Source organism: Dermacentor variabilis, chromosome 1, assembly GCF_050947875.1.
Source record: "Dermacentor variabilis isolate Ectoservices chromosome 1, ASM5094787v1, whole genome shotgun sequence".
NCBI classification, from domain to species: domain Eukaryota; kingdom Metazoa; phylum Arthropoda; class Arachnida; order Ixodida; family Ixodidae; genus Dermacentor; species Dermacentor variabilis.
The window spans coordinates 151,827,396-151,846,266 of NC_134568.1; the positions used below are offsets into that span (position 1 = coordinate 151,827,396).

The 18,871-nt window shown below is 43.8% G+C and overlaps 1 protein-coding gene across 10 annotated transcripts in view; it reads right to left on the bottom strand.

Moving 5' to 3' along the window:
- LOC142586544 (uncharacterized) overlaps window positions 1-18,871 on the bottom strand; it is a 135,316-nt gene that overhangs the window by 42,358 nt on the left and 74,087 nt on the right. For 6 of the 10 annotated variants that reach the window (XM_075697665.1, XM_075697661.1, XM_075697662.1 and 3 more), the window contains 2 exons: window positions 6,106-6,120; window positions 5,113-5,161 (listed from right to left, as the gene is read on the bottom strand). The exons of 1 other annotated variant lie outside the window; for it this stretch is intronic. In XM_075697665.1, the coding sequence (XP_075553780.1) occupies window positions 5,113-5,161; window positions 6,106-6,120 (64 nt within the window). The remainder of the gene's footprint in view (window positions 1-5,112; window positions 5,162-6,105; window positions 6,121-18,871) is intronic. 3 more of the 10 variants (XM_075697664.1, XM_075697672.1, XM_075697668.1) reach the window with 1 other exon arrangement.

Below are 18,871 nucleotides of genomic sequence, written 5' to 3' on the forward strand. Positions count from 1 at the left end.
CCAAGGAGAGTCTTGAAAGGTTAGCCTTCATACGTGCCCAAACATGTTCTATGATGTTCATGTCTGCACCCTTCGCACACCACTCCAAGCTCCTTACCCCTAGTTCGCCTAAAAGACGTGCCACGACCTTTGCTGTGTGAACGGGAGACAAGTCCTGTTGGAATAGATAATACCCATCCGGGTGTGGACCATTCAGAGCATAGGGGATCATCTCGTGCTCCAGCAATGTGCAATATGCAGAACTCGTAAATCTCCCAGGGATTCTTACAATAGGACTTAGGCCATCCCGCGAAATAGCCGCCCACACGTTTACTGACGTGCGTCCACTTGCGGCCACCTGCTTGACGTTCTGCGGAGAGAAGCGCGTATTCTCCATGCGCCACACTCTTCTCTGCTGGTCCCAGCGGCTTGAGAACGTAGATTCATCAGAGAAGATGACATATTTCCAATCCTCGACCTTCCAGCTGCGGTGATCGACAGCGAACTTTAGGCGAGCAGTCTTGTTGGCAACTGTGAGAAGGGGCTTCTGAGCAGCGATACGACTACGGAGGGCGGCTTCCCTTAGCCTTCGCCGCACCGTGCTGTCGCTTACATGTTCCAGGGCAAGAGTACTGCGCACCTCCTTCGCATTTAGAAATGGCTTCTCGTTGACTGCAGCAACAATTTGCAGGTCTTGATCCGCCGACGTGGCGCGAGGTCGCCTCTCGTGCGGCGCATCCTTAATGCGTCCTTCATCTCGGTACGCCTGCACTATCCTGTTGACTGTGTTCAACCGGCAGCCCGTCAAGGCAGCAATGTTTCGCTGCGAGTAAGCTTTCTTCCACAACTCAACGACTTCTTCCCGCTTATTCAACGGCACTCGAGACATCGCAGGACGCTGAAACGCACTTCTAACCGCGGGCAGTCGTGGTCTCCCTTATAAGCATTTGCCACGAAAAAGAAATTAAAGATGCGCGTCGGCCGTGACGTAGCGTTTTTACTTCTTTTCTTGTTCATCAAAGATTCGAACGTTTCCATGAAAGGTGCGACTGGCCTTACGATAGACCTTTTAAGAAGTCGGCCAGAAAATATTCCCTGTCGCATGCTTGCAAATATCTAAGAGTCGGGTCTGACCGCTCCACATACGCACACTCAGACAAAGAAAAAAGGAACAAAAAAGGTTAACAGCGGTATTTTGCGCTGAACTACAGACAGCGCGGTCCACGCTCTGCATGCCATAACCGCCTTATCATCGCTAGCGCCCGGTGAGATGCAATCCGGTGCCGTTACGCAGCAACGCTAGTGAGGCGGGAGTGCCGACAGTTGGCGGAACCACAGCACCCTTTCCACTTTGTTTCCTACAGCGGCCGCAACGCATCGCCCCATGTCGGTTTCGAGGCTATTTCCCACGCGCTCGCGTGTTCCTGCTCATAATGCTCACGATAGTACCTTGCTTTATAACTAAGCATTCTAAGGTATCGTGATATTGCTCTGAAAAGTAAAGAGCTTCCCTTTGAGTTATCGTAAATTTTTTTCCTCTTAGGTAGTTACTCATCACAAGTTTCTTTTCCATTGCCACCACCCATGAGATTGTCTCCGCTTCAGTAACCTTGCACTTGGCGTTTTTTGTTGCCATGTTGCTTATTATACCAGTTGCATACTTGCTGGTAAGCTTCCTAGTCCTTTCCCTCCACTGTGAGTCAATGTTTTTGCTGTACAAATAGCTACCTGAACACTTTCACAACCCATTTAATTTCTTTCATATTCCTCAGTCGTTCTTCAAAATCAATTTTACTCTGAACTTCCCTCACTTCAAAACTTGTTTAGTCCATATCACCCTTCACAGCTTAATTTGTAGTCCTCCCGTGAGCACAAAATGCAAGTCATCCCACTGAACATTGGTTGCCATCGAGTTCTGATTGCAGCGCTGACTTCAAGCAAAAAACCGCATTTCCAAATGTAAGTCCTGGTACCATTACACCTTTCCACATACCCCGGAGCACCACGTACCTATTGTATCCCCATGGCGCCCTGCGTTTCATTATGGCCGCATTTCTCTCCCCTTTTGCTATTATTGTTTTTTCCTGTGTATCTACTGCCTTCTTTTATCTATACACGAAGGTATTTGTATTCTTTTACCTGAAGTATCTCCAGGCCCTGTATTCACACTGTCTGTTCACTGTTTTTATTGAATACCATAAACTTGATTTTTTTAACACTAAATTGCAATCCTAAATTCTCACCTTCCTGCCCACAGATATTAGCCAGACGTTGCTTATCATTTTGCTTGTTAGCAAGCAACACAATGTCATCCTCATAAAACAAATCTGGAAGCTGCTGCTCTACTATTATGCCTGCTTGTTTGTAGGAGTGATTAAACCCAATATTGATTCCTTCTAGCACCCATTCCATCCTTACAATTTACATCATAAACAGCAGGGAGGTAAAGGGCCCCCCTGACGCAATCCTAAGGTTCGTAAAGAAAAGCTTCACTTAAAAAAGATGCTTTCGAACCCAAAAGGCTATCTTTAATTAAATGATAATGAAATTAATGTAAACTAGCAAGTAAGATCCATGGAGTAGCTAAATTGAATGACTGACAATGAGTTGACAAGTGTGGTCTACTAGTGGCAAGCACAGCAAGGTAACTTTGGGCCTCACGGGTGGTAATCTACTTCAACAATATGAATATAAAAGCTAAGATGAGCACTGCTCATGCCTGATCATTAAATGTATGCTGTAGGCCTACAAACAGCATGACTTGCTGAGGTGCTGAATTCAGAATATTCACTACACCCCAGATGATCGTGTGTGTATATTTAAGGGTTTGTTCACATGGCTGGACAAGTCATACAGGGTTAAGATGCACAAATGCATTCAGTGTACTGCAGGGTGAAAATACAAAATGAGTCATTTTTTATCAGGCATCACATTATAAGGCTGCTACAAAAATCAACTGCAAATTCAAAGTATTGAAACATGTTTTTTTCAAGTACAGGCACAAAGTACACTTCACCTTTCACATAATCTCCCTTCTATTCATAGCACTTCACACAATGGTGCATCAACTTCCATTTTCTCTCGGAGAATTACTTCTTTGAGGTCTTCATCACTCTCAAGCTTTATAGCTATGTTTAATCACCCTGACTCCTCTCAACCACAACCACCTTATGAAAACACAATGATCCTCAACAGAGTGGATAGAAGACACCATCCTGCGTAACGACATTCTAATTAAACCTGTACTACCTCGTATCATCAACATTCAACACATTCACTAGAGATGCATCTTCCATTCATGGGGTTTAAAATGCCTGGCATATTTGTTTCAGTCAACACTGTGACCCGAGCTTTTTATTCTAAAAACGTCAACAAGCAAAAAAATCCTGTGCCTACAGCTGCTTTGTTTGCAATAAATGTTTGCTACAACATCACATTCCTTGGTTTGGATCATTCAGTGTAACCCTTGGCATCATTGCTTGTCTGGTTCAGTCGTCAAAAATTAAAAAAGCACCGTTATGTAAGTATAAGTGAGCTGCTTCATATATATGAACTCGTTTTGGTACCTGTCGGCAACTAAAGAAAATAGCATGAATAAGAAGTGCAGCAGGGTGACTTCAAGTGTTCACTGTTGATGTGAAAATTTCATTTTGTCTTGTTGCTTTGAGTGAAATCACAAAACTATTATGCACTACTGAAACACAAAACAACACAAAGCAGCACAGCACATGAAGCTGCTACACTGGTTCACCAGTTATCCATGCTGTTTAATTGCCAACAGTCAGAAAATCAAGTCCAGTCCATGTGGAAGCTCACTAGTGCTAAAGAAACCAGATATGCAACAATCTCAATAGGTATATTGAACAATTTGTATCATAATATGTGATCCTATGGCAGAATTTCAGGGCAAACAAGGCAGTGGTAAGCACAAGATCTATTACTGAAGTTCTTAGAATGAAAATGCAGGTCACTGTACAATCAACTTGCCATTACTTTTTCAAGTATGCATCATCAGCAGTGCAATGCACAAGAACACAACATCTTGATAGCATGCACAAATTACAGGAAACTCATTTCCAGTAATGAGTCCCTGGGCTAACAAGATCCAGGTTTTATCCTCATTGACACATTGCACAAGTAAAAAAAAAAAAAAAAGCAAGCTGCCTTAATGGGACCTGGCTTAAAAGGAGGGTCATACTGAAATTAACGATAGACTTTTCACAAATGATTACACTACATTACTAAAAGTGAAAATTCGTCACTTTATTTTTCAAGCTTTTGTACATTTTTCCATATATCCATTTCTCTTACCAATTGAGCGACTAGAATGTACCCCTTAGAACTCCATTCAAGCCTTGTAAAGATGGTGATGCACCAATGCAAGGATCGTCTCTGGTGTCTCGTATCATGGGCCTTGCATTTGGAGGCATTTGAGGCAAGTGCGGAAGCACTTCCCTTCTATTCTGTGAATTCTCTTAAGAAATGTAAGGGTGTGCATTGTCATGCAGCTAGGTCACGTTCATGCATTTATGCATGTTGTGCAGAGATGGAGTTTCTGCAGCATTTTAATGTATAGAGCAACATTTATTTTTTGGTGACCTAAGCTTTTAATGATTTCCTGGACAGCACTGTGCCCTATTAAAATCATTCTCGTCATTTTATTATTTGTTATTTGCCTGTCTTCTTTGATGAGTGCATCAACAGTTGCCTTGGTGGCTTCAGTCACAGCGTCTGAGCACGACCACTCCGGGAATGATCTTCAATTTTACTATGGTCCTCTTTAAGATACCCAATCAATCTTCGCACACTACTCAAGCTCATTCACATGTCACCATACGCCACCTGAAGCCGTTAATGAACACTGACTGCACACAGATGAAATGAGATGCCGTGTGTTGCCATTTTGTTTAGCATACTGGTGGCCAGATCATGTAGCCTGTTTATGCCAATTGGTTGTCTGTGATGGCAGAATCGATGGTACCCTGTACCCCAAAACACCTGTTCTTTTGCACTTTCAGTCTTGCAGACAAGAAATAGTGGTTCATTACTTTTAGTATGGCGCTCATATTACACAACAAATATGTTCATGAGAGAAACATTCAAGCATTTATGACTCCTGAAAAAGCTACTTACGATGGAACTTGACTTGAAATGCTCTTCAAGGGCATTCTTTATATCAGAACTGAAAAACAAAGTGCAACACTTAAATTGAGCGAGGAAAAGAAATGATCATGTAGGCTATAATACCTTCTATACATTAAACTAGCACACTTTACTGACCACAGCCAGAACATGTTTGACAGTTCTATAAGCACACTACAAACAAAACTACAGAACTTCACATGAGCCAATTATGCATGCACCCTGCTTACGCTATGGTGTAAACATACATAAGATGGCACAGCTAGCTGGATCAAGAAAGCACACCACTTTACATCTACACAGATGTAAGTAGCTGCATGTTGTTTGCAGTCATGAAATGAACCCCACTTCTTGCATGGTCCAAGGGTCCACAGTGGGCAACAATTTCTAGAGCAATTGTTACATTCACAGCAACAAATGGCTATTCAATGTTGCGGAATGCGTCAAATTCGACTTCCACAGGACCTCTGGGCCAATGTAGATTTAGGATCCATTTACCTGTAGCATGTTAGAGAGCAGTGCTATCAAGGTGCAGAGGCAAGCTATCATGCAGGTGAGAAAGTTCTCTGGGCTCTCATCTACAGGTAGTATGCTGTAAACAAGTGAGTGCAGAACTTTCAAAAGCTATATATATGCACGGTGCTACTTGGGACACACATACTCATATTATTATTTTTATATCTTAGCTTTAGCTCGTAAGGTGGAATTTCTTAATTGCTGGCATGTTCAGAACATAATTGCTTAGAAAATACAAGTGCTAGTATTATTGTCGTACATAGGCATTTTTTTTTTTTGAGCTTGGCACAAGTTGGATGGTGCAATCTGCTTAAAAGTGGTTGTTTGCCTAAACTGCAAGTGATTTTTGAAAGTGTCAAAGCACTTTCTCCAAGTGAAGTCCACCATTAAACATACTATACTACATTCTCCGCAATGTCACACCTGCAAAAATATACTGGCACATCTTAGAAAAGTATTGATACGTACACAATAGGTGTGCAGCTACACACGTGATCCAGCAAGAGCATTACATGAATAAGGGGAAAAAAAAAGGAGTTCAGCAATGAGTAAGGAAATTGTAGTGGCAATATGCAAGGGTCAAACACGAGCATGTGTATTCAGCAGCCAGAGCAAAGTGGGTGCACAGAAAAAGCAGTTCCTCCTTCTTTCACTAGAAAATGCAGATTGCATAAAGGAATGTGAAAGGTAAAAGGGCTAGAGCATGAGCCCTGTCACTGCCATTCTCCACAGCAGCACAACTCCAGTTTCCAAAATGGTGTTTTTTTTCCACGCACTTCCTGAACTTTCACTGTGTGTGTGTGTGTGTAGCAGTTGCACTAGCTTCCTCATCTAGTCACAAATGTTTATGGGCACCAGAGCATACCACACAAGACCTAACAGAAACTTAATGCCACCATTGCTGCAAACCTGCAACCTCATGCTCAGCTGCACGTCGCCATAGCTACTGCACCACTTTCAGGGCTAAGACTATCAGCAATAATGATCAGGCCCCTGTCTGCGTTCAACAAGCAGAAGGTGCACGCCAGCTCGCAAGCAAGCAAGTCAGCAAGCAAACAAAACATTGTGCAAATAACTGTGCCACTCATGCATCCACGTGATCATGTATACCAAAGCTAGACAATCCACCTTAAGAACAGCTTGTATATTTCTTACTCCAAGTCAAAGGTACATTAATTATCAGCACAGCATGCATTTGAATCAGTCAAAAGCTCTAACACCAGTGGTCAAAAAATTCAGGTTACAACAGTGTTGAAAATAAGATATTGTAAGCTTTTCTCAGAAACAAAGCCTCCAAATCCAAGTAGCTGGAGTAGACTCACCGCAATGAACTTTAGTTAACTTTCCGGTTTGTAACCACCGTTAGATTTAAGTTAATAATGGCAAAGAGGATGCCAATAGTTAACTGTAACAAACAGCAGCAAGTTACTAAACTCATGGTTCATCGACTAAGGCACCCATTAGGCCTAGCAGCGACAATAAGTGTAGCCACACATACTAAAGCTAGGCTTAACATGCATGTTAAGTTTTTCTTGTCTATGAGGACACTTTTGCATTTACAGTCAAAAGCAAAAAGTGAATGCTATCACATCTTCGGGAACCGCTGATGCTTTGAGCTTTAAACCATCGTTGACTGACTGCACACTGCTTATTCTGAGGGGGGGGGGGGGGGCTCAAAAAGGAACAGCTGCAACAACGGTGTTGGGAAGTGTCTAGTGCTGAGCAGCAACAGGACCAAAAATTTCAGAATAGTACAGGGAGAGACAGGGATAGAGAAATAGACTTCAGCAATTCTTGCAGCTCTGAACTCATTTACTGTGACAGCAGCGGGCTTTCACAATGGACATCTTCTCAAGAACTTCTTAGTGATGCACACGGTTCATCTCTGTCTGCTACAATACCGCTGTTTTCAACAAAACATTCCTTATAAAAAATTAACTCAGTGCATCCCCATCGGGAATTATTCTAAATGAGAAGGATGAAGTACAAGTAAATGAAACAAAAGGAACTTTAAAGTGAAAGTAGGAGCTCTCTTTTTGATAGGCCCGACTTGTGCAGCTTCTGCGACTGTCACAATGCATTATATCCACTTGCTGCCAGAAACCTGTGTGCCACCTTGCCAACGGCTTAGTCCATGCCAGTGCCACTTATGTGCTGCAAGGCCCAACTGTCTCATAAGAACACCTTTCCTTCTATGAGAAGGCTTATAAGAAGTATAAAACAGACTTTGTGAAAAGCATTTCGCCACCATAGAAATGTGGTCCCCGTTACTGGGTATTGAACCCATGACTTCCATGCTCAGCAGTCAAAGCCGCAGCAGCACTGCAGCAGTAACTCTCATACGAATGCTTCCTCCTTGCCTTTTTGCCTACAATCACTGCTCTATTCTTTCACATGCACTTCTTGGAGATTTTTCTTTACCCATAGCCAAGGCTTCCTAACTCTCTGTTTAAATGCTAGCATCTCAACTTCTACAAACAAATACCCTTGCATTTCAGCACAAGATAAACCACGGACACACTTGTCCCTGAACGAAATATAAAAAAACAGCCACATTTGAATAACTCAAGAGGCCTTTGCCATCCTGCTACACAGCACTGTGCGACACTTGAATGATTCGCCTAGTTGACTATGCTCAGGAAATTTAGCACATCCATCAACGTCACATGTGTTAGGCATCAGGTGGTTGCAAAGAAGTTCTGCAAGTTCCTCGTGCATCATCTCCGATGGTTTAGATAATGCAACTAATACTAATGAGCTCTACAACTTCCAGCCAATGATTCACAAGGTCATTTGTTTTTTACATATAGTTGCCAATGCACCATGCATCATCTGCACTCGAAGCCACCGACAATAGAAGGCCCAAGAGAAAGTGGCATTATTTGCACATGTGCACCCTTTTAAACTGTGCCACTGGTGTGGCTACCAGGTGATATACTCTAAAGTATAAAATAAAGTTTGATCTCTTTAGCCCCTTAAAAAAAACTGCACCAAGTGTAGTTGGGAACCAAACTTTCGGGCACATAGAGGAGCACACTTTACCCACATTGTCTCAAGAGCTGATCAAACTACTAGTTTTAAATTCCTGATCAACATATGCATTAAATATATGCTTAGAATAACAATAGTCCAAAATGGCAGTTAAACATAAGCACATAGTTTATTACCAAAGATACAGTTCATTTTTCTCTGAACATTTGTCACAGTTCCAAAAATTATGTGCTGTAGTCACACACGGCTATCAAGTCCCCTTTTAACATTGGCGCATCTTTGCCGTTGCCGTGATGGCCTGTATAAAGTCCAAGGGTGATAATACTGTCGCCACGCGGTGCATGCTGTATGTGCAAGTGAAAGCATACAAGGGCGCTATCTGCAACGTGGCGCTATCTGCAACGCGCAAGGGAGGAAGGCGGTGAGTAAACACGCAGTTTTCCATCGCCCGAGAGGCCGTGGGAGATGGGAGGGAGGGAGGGGGCGGCGTTGGACTCCGACAGCAACGGCGCATTTCGCTACCAGGTGCAAGGGGAACTGATGATTGTGGCTCAATCTTGCGTGTGAAACAGGAGAGTGGAGAGGCAGCATGGGAGGGAGGGAGGAGGAGGGAGGGGGGCTTCTACTACGGCAGCAACTGCGTACTTTGTGTGACGGCGCGTGGTTGCGCGCGGCTCATTTTGAAAGCAACCTGCAGTTGGCTCATGCCTTTGTGCATGCTGTTTTCTCACCGCTGTTTGCGTTGAAGCGATAGACAGCACAGTCACTTCACTCGCTGCTGCTGCCACACTTGCTCACACCAGAATTCTGACAACGAGTGTCCGCGAACATCGAGTGCGATGTGTTCATGCTTGCTTGTGCACGCTGGCACGATGCTTGTTAATTCAATTAGTAAGCAAATGTGTTAAAATTTATACGGCCAGTAAAACTACTAACCTTACATCGTATAACTGTCAACTAATTTGCTATCCCAATCGATGCTTCGCCTTTCATGCAAAACCAACTGTTTAAGAAAGCAGTTCAGGATATGTGGGATACAGCATATAGTTTGCTTTCATTACGCTCAAAACTAGGCGTATTTGTTAAATTTACCCAAATTTTGTGCATCTGCTATGGCAATTTGCATGTTTGAGGCACCATGCTACTTGAGCATTAACTATGCACCAAAACAAACAGCTTGTTCATGCCTGTGGCAGCGTCAGCAGGTAAGCAAATACATTTTTTTTTTCAGATTTTCTTGAATGCCATGCAAAGTTTATAAATACGTCAAATGTGTGAACTTCTCCAGACTACATACAGCAACATATATTTATTGCCTTGCTCAGCACTATGGCAGCAGTGGAATTAGTGCATGTTCACAAATGTGTACAAAGCATTATGGTGGACGTGAAGTGAACCCCCGCCGGTCCTCTTGTGATAAGTGCCTTATGTGTGTACTCTGCGCAACATGCTTGACAAAAAAGGGGGCGGAGGGGAGTAAAAGCTCACAATGTGACAACACATTCAGCAGAAAGGACATTGCTAGATGGCATTGCTTCCAGTAGCTTATAAGATTTTGGTGAAAGCAACAAAGATGAGGTTGGCCAGGAAAGACTTAATTCCCAATGTTCTGCCCGCAAAGATGAAAACAACCTGCCGGATGCATTACTGCAAGAAATACCTTCATCAGACAATGTTCAAAGGAAATTCCAACCGAGAAGGAAACACTGCATTACTCCGCCTAAGACACAGTTCTGCAGCCTCACTGAGAGAAAGATAATTGAACGCTCCACACAACTACTTTGAAAAGTGTGTGCCGAAATCTGTTTTTGAGTACATCGCAGAGCAAACTTACAGAGCATCCAGACATTCCGAAACATCAGCACATCTGAAGAAATAAAAGCCTTTATGTACATCAAGGGTTATCCAAAAGGATGGAGTTCAAAGCTTCTAGAATTTATGCACTTCCTACTAGAGGTTGCAGAGGCACTCATTACATCTATACCAAGTGCAAGGAAGCATGGAAAACCATGACATGAAATTGAAGACCAGCCGCCTGAACTTCTCCAGGAAATGATGCGTTTAGTGGCCCAATGCAGATGTCCAGTATGATACTGTTGAGCACTGGCCTGAAGCTCGGGGAGGAAGCAGATTAATCTAGATGGAATTGTAAAGAATGCAAGGGAGGGTTGGTCGAGAATATTTTGCAATAAGTTCCAGGTGCGACTGTGCCTCACCAAAAATTGTCTTCAAATTTCACGACTAAATTCCCTATGCCGGTTTCATGACCATTGGAATGCTTTCTAAACAAATGTGTACACTTTCGTAAAAAAGAAACCATGTTTTTTTTTTTTTTTTTAAATCACCAACCTTGTCATTTGGTCTTATCTGGTTACATGAAGGAGATTCAGTGTGAAAAAATTTTTTTTCAGTGGGAAATGGCAAACAGCAATTCTACAAGGTGTCTAAGGTGCCTGAAAATAAAGCGAAATAGATAATGCGAGATAAATTATTGGTTTATTAGGGTTTAGTTTAGCCATAGTGGTTGGCACATTGAAAAGTTCAGAACAATAATCATTCATGCAATTCACCAGAATTCACTCGTTCTCCACTGACAACAGCCAGTGGTGAGACAGGTGAATGATACTTATTGCCTGTGGGCAGAAAAATGTACTTTTCATGCATACATTTCAGTTTAAGTCTGTGAAAATTGTCAAAATTCGTTCAGCCACAGTATTTGTAAGCATGAGCTTTCGAATTTTTGAAAACTATATTGCAGTGCACGTGAAGGAACTACAAGCTTCAGATTTGCATAAATCATCAAAATGCACTTGTTTTCGAATTTTTGAAAACTATATTGCAGTGCACCTGAAGGAACTACAAGTTTCAGATTTGCATAAATCATCAAAATGCACTTGTTTGAAGGTTTGGAAATTTTCAGTTAGCTGCCGCAAGCCTGCCACATTGGCAGATACAACCTAGATAAACCCACACACATCTCACATACTATACATAAAGAAAATTTCTAATACAAGAGCTCCAACACATTGTACTTCACTGCCTTAATGCTGTTCAAACAGCGAAAATATATTAAGTTATGTACACAGGACGAAACGTCACTTATGCAGCTTCTGGGACAGAATCCTGAATGTTTCACCTATACATTTAGTGTATTTCTTCAATACTTCCTTTTTCCACATTTTCTTTTCTCTGGCTTTTGTTTCTAGTCTTCTATTCTTTCAAACTTTATTTCTTCTCACTTTCCAATGACCAGTAGGCCTACACAATTTTCTTACAACTACAGTTCCTTTGTAACCCACCATGCAGGCCCACAAGGGTATAATTCAGCAATGTGTAAAGTTGAACCAGTAGTTACACTATCATTACAGCAAACAGCATCCCGGCAGGACAGATGGCCAGAATAAAGCTGACACAATGCTACACCCTGTTTGTTTTTCTGTCTGGGCTTTGTCGGAAAATTAATTATAGATGAATCCCTTAATTTAAGTACATCTGACAAACAACATTTTGTCTAACTGTGTCAATTATAATTATAATTTGTCCTATAAACCCATGTGTCTGCAGCTCAGAGGCACAAGTTCCATCTCGAGTAAATGATACAACAACCATAAATTATTAATGTAGGTACACGGTCAATTCTTCCTTTCATAAAGCAATTCCTAAAACAAGTCAAGATTGAATAGGCTGACATAAAACCCTTTAATATACGCCTCGTGCACCACGTGTAGGAGGCACCACTGTAGGCAACCTAGTGGGCACTTCTGGAAGCAAACTGCGGAAACAGCTAGTTTTCATGATAAAGAGTTTTTGTCCATGGAGAGCACAGCAAGATATTTCTATGCTGCAGTGACAGTAATGAATGAATGTTTGATGTTTTATGGAGCAAGGGCCAAGTATGGCCAAAGAGCGCCATGTCCGTGTTGATGAGTTTGCAGTGAAATCATGAGTTCGATGAAGTTGGTGTGACGTGGCTGTAGAGGGGCCTTAAAAAATGGTCGCGCTAAAGTGCGCAAAATCTATATAATAAGATTATGGCGATGACTTATGACGTGTACCATGAACAGTAAGATGCATTTAAATAGAATGATACGATGCGTAAAAATATATAAGGTTATAAGATATGCTAGAGCACTGCTGCCTCCTTAGAGCCCTTGAAGAACAAGGGCCTGGAGGCATGTGCTATGCAAAACTATTATCGCAGTGGCATCCTCTGGAGCGAGGATGCTCTACGAATTTAATGGGCATATAACGTGTAGTACGACATCATTTAAATAGCTGAGGATTGCCTTGGTGTCAAAAAGCGGTTCCTTGCCGAGAAACATAGCCGGGTGTAGAGGGATGTTGTAATGGTAAGCAAGCGGAAAATGTTTCTTTCTCTCCGTTTCGGCTTCCGGACACTCCAGGAGCACGTGGAGGACGGTAAGCCTCTCACCGCATCTACCACAGATTGGAGGTTCACTTCCAGTAAGCAGATAATTATGGGTGCCAAATGTGTGTCCTATTCTGAGGCGACAGAATAGGACATCTGTTCGCCGAGATTTTGTTGGGGAGGGCCAAAAACCTAACTGTGGCTTTATAACGTGCAGTTTATTATCTATCTCTGCGTCCCACATGCGTTGCCAGTGGTTTCGCAGTTTCTTTCGTATGTAAGGTTTCAGATCTGTGAAGGGCACCAAAGCAGTATTATTAACGGCAGGGAGTGCAATTGACGTAGCCATCTGGTCTGCCAAAGCGTTACCTTCGATTCCCCTGTGGCCGGGTACCCAGCATATGATGATTTGCTGGTTAGATAGATAAGCTTTGCACATGTCGGAATAGACCTCAGTAAGTACAGGATTTTTATGTTTGTAGGGTGACATTAAGGCCTTCACCACACTTAGGGAGTCTGTATATATAACGGCTTTTTGGAGTTTTGCTTTCTTTATATGCTTTACAGCCGACCATACAGCGTAGGCCTCTGCCGTAAAGATACTTGTTTCTGGATGTAGTACATCGGATTCCGAAAAAGAAGGACCAACGGCTGCATATGATACTCCGCCATGTGACTTGGAAGCGTCTGTGTAGAACTCTGTGCATGAGTGTTTGTACTGAAGTTCTACGAAATGCATTCGAATTTCAACCTCTAGAGCATGCTTTGAAACTTTTACAAAGGATACGTCGCATTCTATGACCTGCCAGTCCCAAGGAGGTAATAGCTTGGGTGGGCGCATTAAGCGGTGCTCCAGGAGTGGGACATGCATTTCATCACTAAGCTCCTTCACACGCAGCGAGAAAGGCTGTCTTATGGACGGACGGTTGCGGAAAAGTGTAGCATACGTCATATCGATAATGGTATTAAAACATGGGTGTTCAGGAATGGAATGCACTTTAAGGAAATAAGTAAAGCTGACGTATGATCTCTGTAAGTGGAGCGGCCACTCATTCGATTCGGCATATAGGCTTTCGATCGGGCTTGTTCTGAAAGCACCAGTGGCTAGGCGGATACCTAGATGATGGACAGGATCCAGCATCCTTAGCGCGCTCGGGGCGGCAGAGTTATACACTACGGCCCCATAATCCAATCGTGACCGTATTAGGCTCTTGTAGAGATTCATTAGACACTTTCTGTCACTACCCCACGTAGTCTTGGATAGAAGTTTCATTAAGTTCATTGTTTTTAGACATTTTTCTTTGAGATATTTGATGTGTGGAATGAAAGTGAGTCTATCGTCAAGTATAATACCTAGGAATTTGTGCTCTTTGTTGATAGGAATTTGTTGTCCACACAGTTCTAAGCAAGGATCTGGGACCAGGCCTCTCTTTCGTTTGAAAAGAACACAAGAACTTTTGCGAGGATTGATTTTAAATCCGTTTTTCTCTGCCCATTTTGATACTTTGTTCAAACCATGCTGTACCTGCCTCTCGCACACTGCGAGGTTACAGGATTTAAAAGCTATTTGAATGTCGTCCACATAGATAGAGTAAAAAATGGCCGGAGGTAATGAAGCACGAAGCGTGTTCATCTTCACTATAAAGAGCGTGCAGCTAAGCACGCCTCCCTGGGGTACACCAGTTTCTTGTGTAAAAGGACGTGACAGTACATTGCCGACTTTTACACGGAATGTGCGATTGGACAAATAGCTTTCTATGAGGCTTAGCATATTACCGTGAATGCCCATTTCTGCCAAGTCTCTTAAGATCCCGTATCGCCACGTTGTGTCGTATGCCTTCTCCATATCGAGGAATATGGATAGGAAAAACTGTTTGTGTACAAATGCGTCACGGATGTTTGCTTCAATACGTACAAGGTGATCAGTTGTGGAGTGCCCTTCCCTGAAGCCACACTGATAGGGATCAAGTATTTTGTTCTGTTCAAGGAAATAGATGAGGCGTCGATTTATCCTTTTTTCAAATACCTTACACATGCAACTTGTGAGGGCTATCGGGCGGTAGCTTGCCACTGAGGAAGGATCTTTGCCTTGTTTTAAAACAGGGACCACAATGGCTTCTTTCCATGCGGTCGGAAGGTACCCTGCGTCCCAGATAGTGTTGAAAAGTGCAAGTAGTGTAACTTGCGTGTCATTGTGTAAGTTTTTCAGCATTTCATACATGATTCTGTCAGATCCCGGTGCGGAGCTCTTGCATGCGCTCAAGGCAGCTCTAAACTCTGCAATACTAAAAGGACGGTTGTATGGTTGATTTTGACGACATTTTCTGTTGAAAGGCTTACGTTCTTCTATTTGTTTGTATTTGAGGAAGGATTGTGAATAATTTGCTGAACTTGACACGTTCTCAAAATACTCCCCAAGTGAGTCTGCCTGGTCTTGCAGTGTATCGCCCTGTGTGTTACCAGAGGGAGTGAATATGTTTGGCGCCCTCTAATCCTATTCACCCTGTTCCAGGCTTTGGCCTCATCTCTGAACGAGTTAATACTGGATAAAAACTTGTGCCAACTTTCTCTTTTGGCCTGTCGGCGGGTTCGCCTGCCTTGGGACTTTACTTTTTTAAAGTTCATAAGATTCTCTGCTGTGGGAGAAGCGCGTAGCTACCCCCACGCCTTGTTCTGATTCTTACGGGCGATCCTACATTCGCTGTTCCACCACGGTACATGTCGTTTGCATGCCAGACCACTTACTTCGGATATGCATTTTGCTGCGGCATCTATTATGAATGATGTAAGATAATCCACGGCAGCATCAATTTCTAAAGATGGAATGTCGGCCCATGAGATGCTGGTGAGAGTTCGAAATTTCTCCCAGTCGGCTGTGTCTATCTTCCACCTAGGAGTTTGTGGAGGATATTCGTTTTCTTTAGATGTTCTTATCAGTATGGGGAAGTGGTCACTTCCGTAAAGATTGTTTGTAACTTCCCATTCGAGTTCGGGCAGTATGGATGGAGAAACTATGCTGAGATCAATTGAAGAGAAGGTTTTGTTTGCAAGACAGTAATATGTGGCTTCCTTCTTATTTAGAAGGCACGCACCAGAAGAGAAAAGGAACTGTTCAACAAGACGACCTCGCGCATCTATACGAGAGTCGCCCCACAGGCAACTGTGCGCATTGAAGTCGCCAAGAACAACGTAAGGTTCAGGCAATTCGTCTATAAAGGACTGAAATTCATGTTTGTTTAAGTTATAATGTGGGGGTATGTAAAGTGAACAAATGGTAATGAGTCTGTTTAGGAGAACCGCCCGAACCGCCACTGCTTCAAGAGGCGTTTGTAGATGTAAATGCTGACACGCAACGCTTTTATGGATGACAATGGCAACACCGCCCAATGATGCGACACCATCATCGCGATCTTTACGAAAGGTTATATACTGTCGGAGAAAGTTTGTGTGTTTTGATTGTAGGTGTGTTTCCTGTAAACACAGCACTTTTGGATTGTGTTGGTGGATGAGTTCTTGTACATCATCAAGGTTTCTCAGAAGACCTCTGACATTCCATTGTATGATTTGTGTATCCATATTTAATGTGAATTGGTGCTGTGTATACGGAAACAGAAATGATGAATTAGATTACAGAGCTCTTGCGAGGCCCTGTAACCGGGGTTTTGCTCTTTTTGAAGCGTTCGAGGGAACCTCGCCGCTCCTTAGGCGCCTGAGGATAGGTGTAGTGTCCATTGCCTCTTGTGAGGCACCGGACACGCGCTCTTGAGAGCGAGAAGTTTTCCGAGAGAGTCTCACCTCGGAAGGCGAGACCCCTGCGCCCACGAGCCCGGAGGTCGATGGGGCTCCCTGTGGAATTAGGCTGCGCCGGCTGTTGCCAGCGCTGGGAGGGGCCGGGGAGGTCGAGGCAGCCTCGGCTGCGCCTACCTTCGTGGCCGCTAGCGGTCCTGCGGCATCGCTGCGTGCAGCGCAGGTTGCCGCAGATAACTCTTGTGGGGCCGGCAACCCAAGGGTAGCCGGGCCTGGTTGCTGGTTGGATGGAGTAGGCTTACCTACTTCCACCCTGGGGGCAGGAGCCAAAGGTGCCTGCTCGCTGCACGCGGGCAGGGCACTCGGCAATTGCTGCGACGCTGCCCCTCGACGCGCCGCATCAGCATAAGGTGTGTTGTGGAATGGAGAGCACCTTTTACGGGCTTCCTTAAATGAAATGTTTTCTTTGACTTTGAGGGTAACTATTTCTTTTTCTTTCTTCCAGTTCGGACAGGAGCGTGAGTAGGCTGGATGGTCACCACTGCAGTTCACACAGCGAGGTGTGCCACTGCAGTTGTCTGAGGGGTGGCCCTGGACTCCACACTTTGCACAAGTTATTTGACCACGGCAGCTCTGCGAGCCATGGCCGAACCTCTGACATTTGAAACATCGTCTAGGGTTGGGGATGAATGGTCGAACATTTAACCTGATGTATCCTATTTCGATGGTTTCTGGCAGTACGCTGGATGAGAATGTGAGGATAAGATGCTTAGTGGGGATTTCCTTGTTGTCTCGTCTAATTATAATACGTTTTACGTCAGTAACATTTTGTTCTTTCCAGCCTTCCAGGAGTTCAGTTTCTGTCAAGTCTAGGAGGTCTGCCTCTGACACGACTCCCCGTGAGCTATTCATTGTTCGGTGTTGTGTAACTGAAATTGGTATGTTACCAAAGGTCACCAGACTGCCTAGCTTTTCGTATTGATTTTTCTGTGGGATCTCAAGAAGAAGATCTCCGCTTGCCATTTTCGTTACCTTATAACCTGACCCTAAGGCTTCGGTCAAAGATTTTGCTACTGTGAATGGAGAAATAAATCTAGCTTGTTTTTTAGGATTCTCACTGTGTACTACGTGGTATTTTGGATAGGTCTCTTTCGTGCGGTTGAAACAAGTGCTTAAGTCTTCGGTGCATCCCCTCTTCTGAGGGTGACGATCAAGTAGGCGGGGAAATGCGGGTGTTCCCATAGTAATTTGGTATGTTTTCAGCAGCAATGGCGGCCACCCACCATGGAGCCCAACTTGGGGACGCTGCAGGACTTAACGGGTAAGGCTGCAGGCGCCAACCGTACACTGCCACTATAACCTAATATATTATACCCAAGGGAGGGCACATACACAAGGTTAACCCTTGCCGCCGTGGAGAAAGGAAGTAAATGGAAGAGAGAAGAAGACAGGAAAGATGAAAACGGCGAGAGAGAAAGACGAAGATTGGAGAGGAGGACAGGAAAAGGCGACTGCTGATGTCCCCCGGGTGGGTCAGTCCGGGGGTGCCGTCTACGTGAAGCAGAGGCCAAAGAGGTGTGTTGCCTCCGCCGGGGGGCCTTAAAGGTCCAAACACCCGGCATCGGCTCAACCCCCAGGATCCCCCTTTCCCCGGACACGGCTAAGCCGCGCACGGCTACACGCGGGAGGGTCCAACCCTCGTGTGCTCGGGTACGTGGTGTCGCAACACACCAAACGCCTGCTGACGCAGACGCCCCTGCGGGGTGCAGTGACAGTAACTCGACTGTCATTTGCAAATGTGGAACTGCACCTAATTTTTAATTGGTTTAGAGCAATACATATCACACAAACAAAAAATGAGCTCTTTCAAAAGCCACGGCCAACACTGCTACACTGCCGCAGGCGGCACAAGAGTCTTGACTATGAAATCTGGTTTATTATATACTTCTAACACAAGTTGATTTAAAGTTGAGATGAAAATCTGGATTCTTTATGCTAATAACCTGTGGTGCAACAGAATATGTGCAGTACTTTGCAAATTATCCCACTTTTTAAAAAGTTTAGTGAATCTACTGAAGGAAATGAAGATTTGGCCCTCTGGCCGAGTGACCACTGTTTTTTTTAACA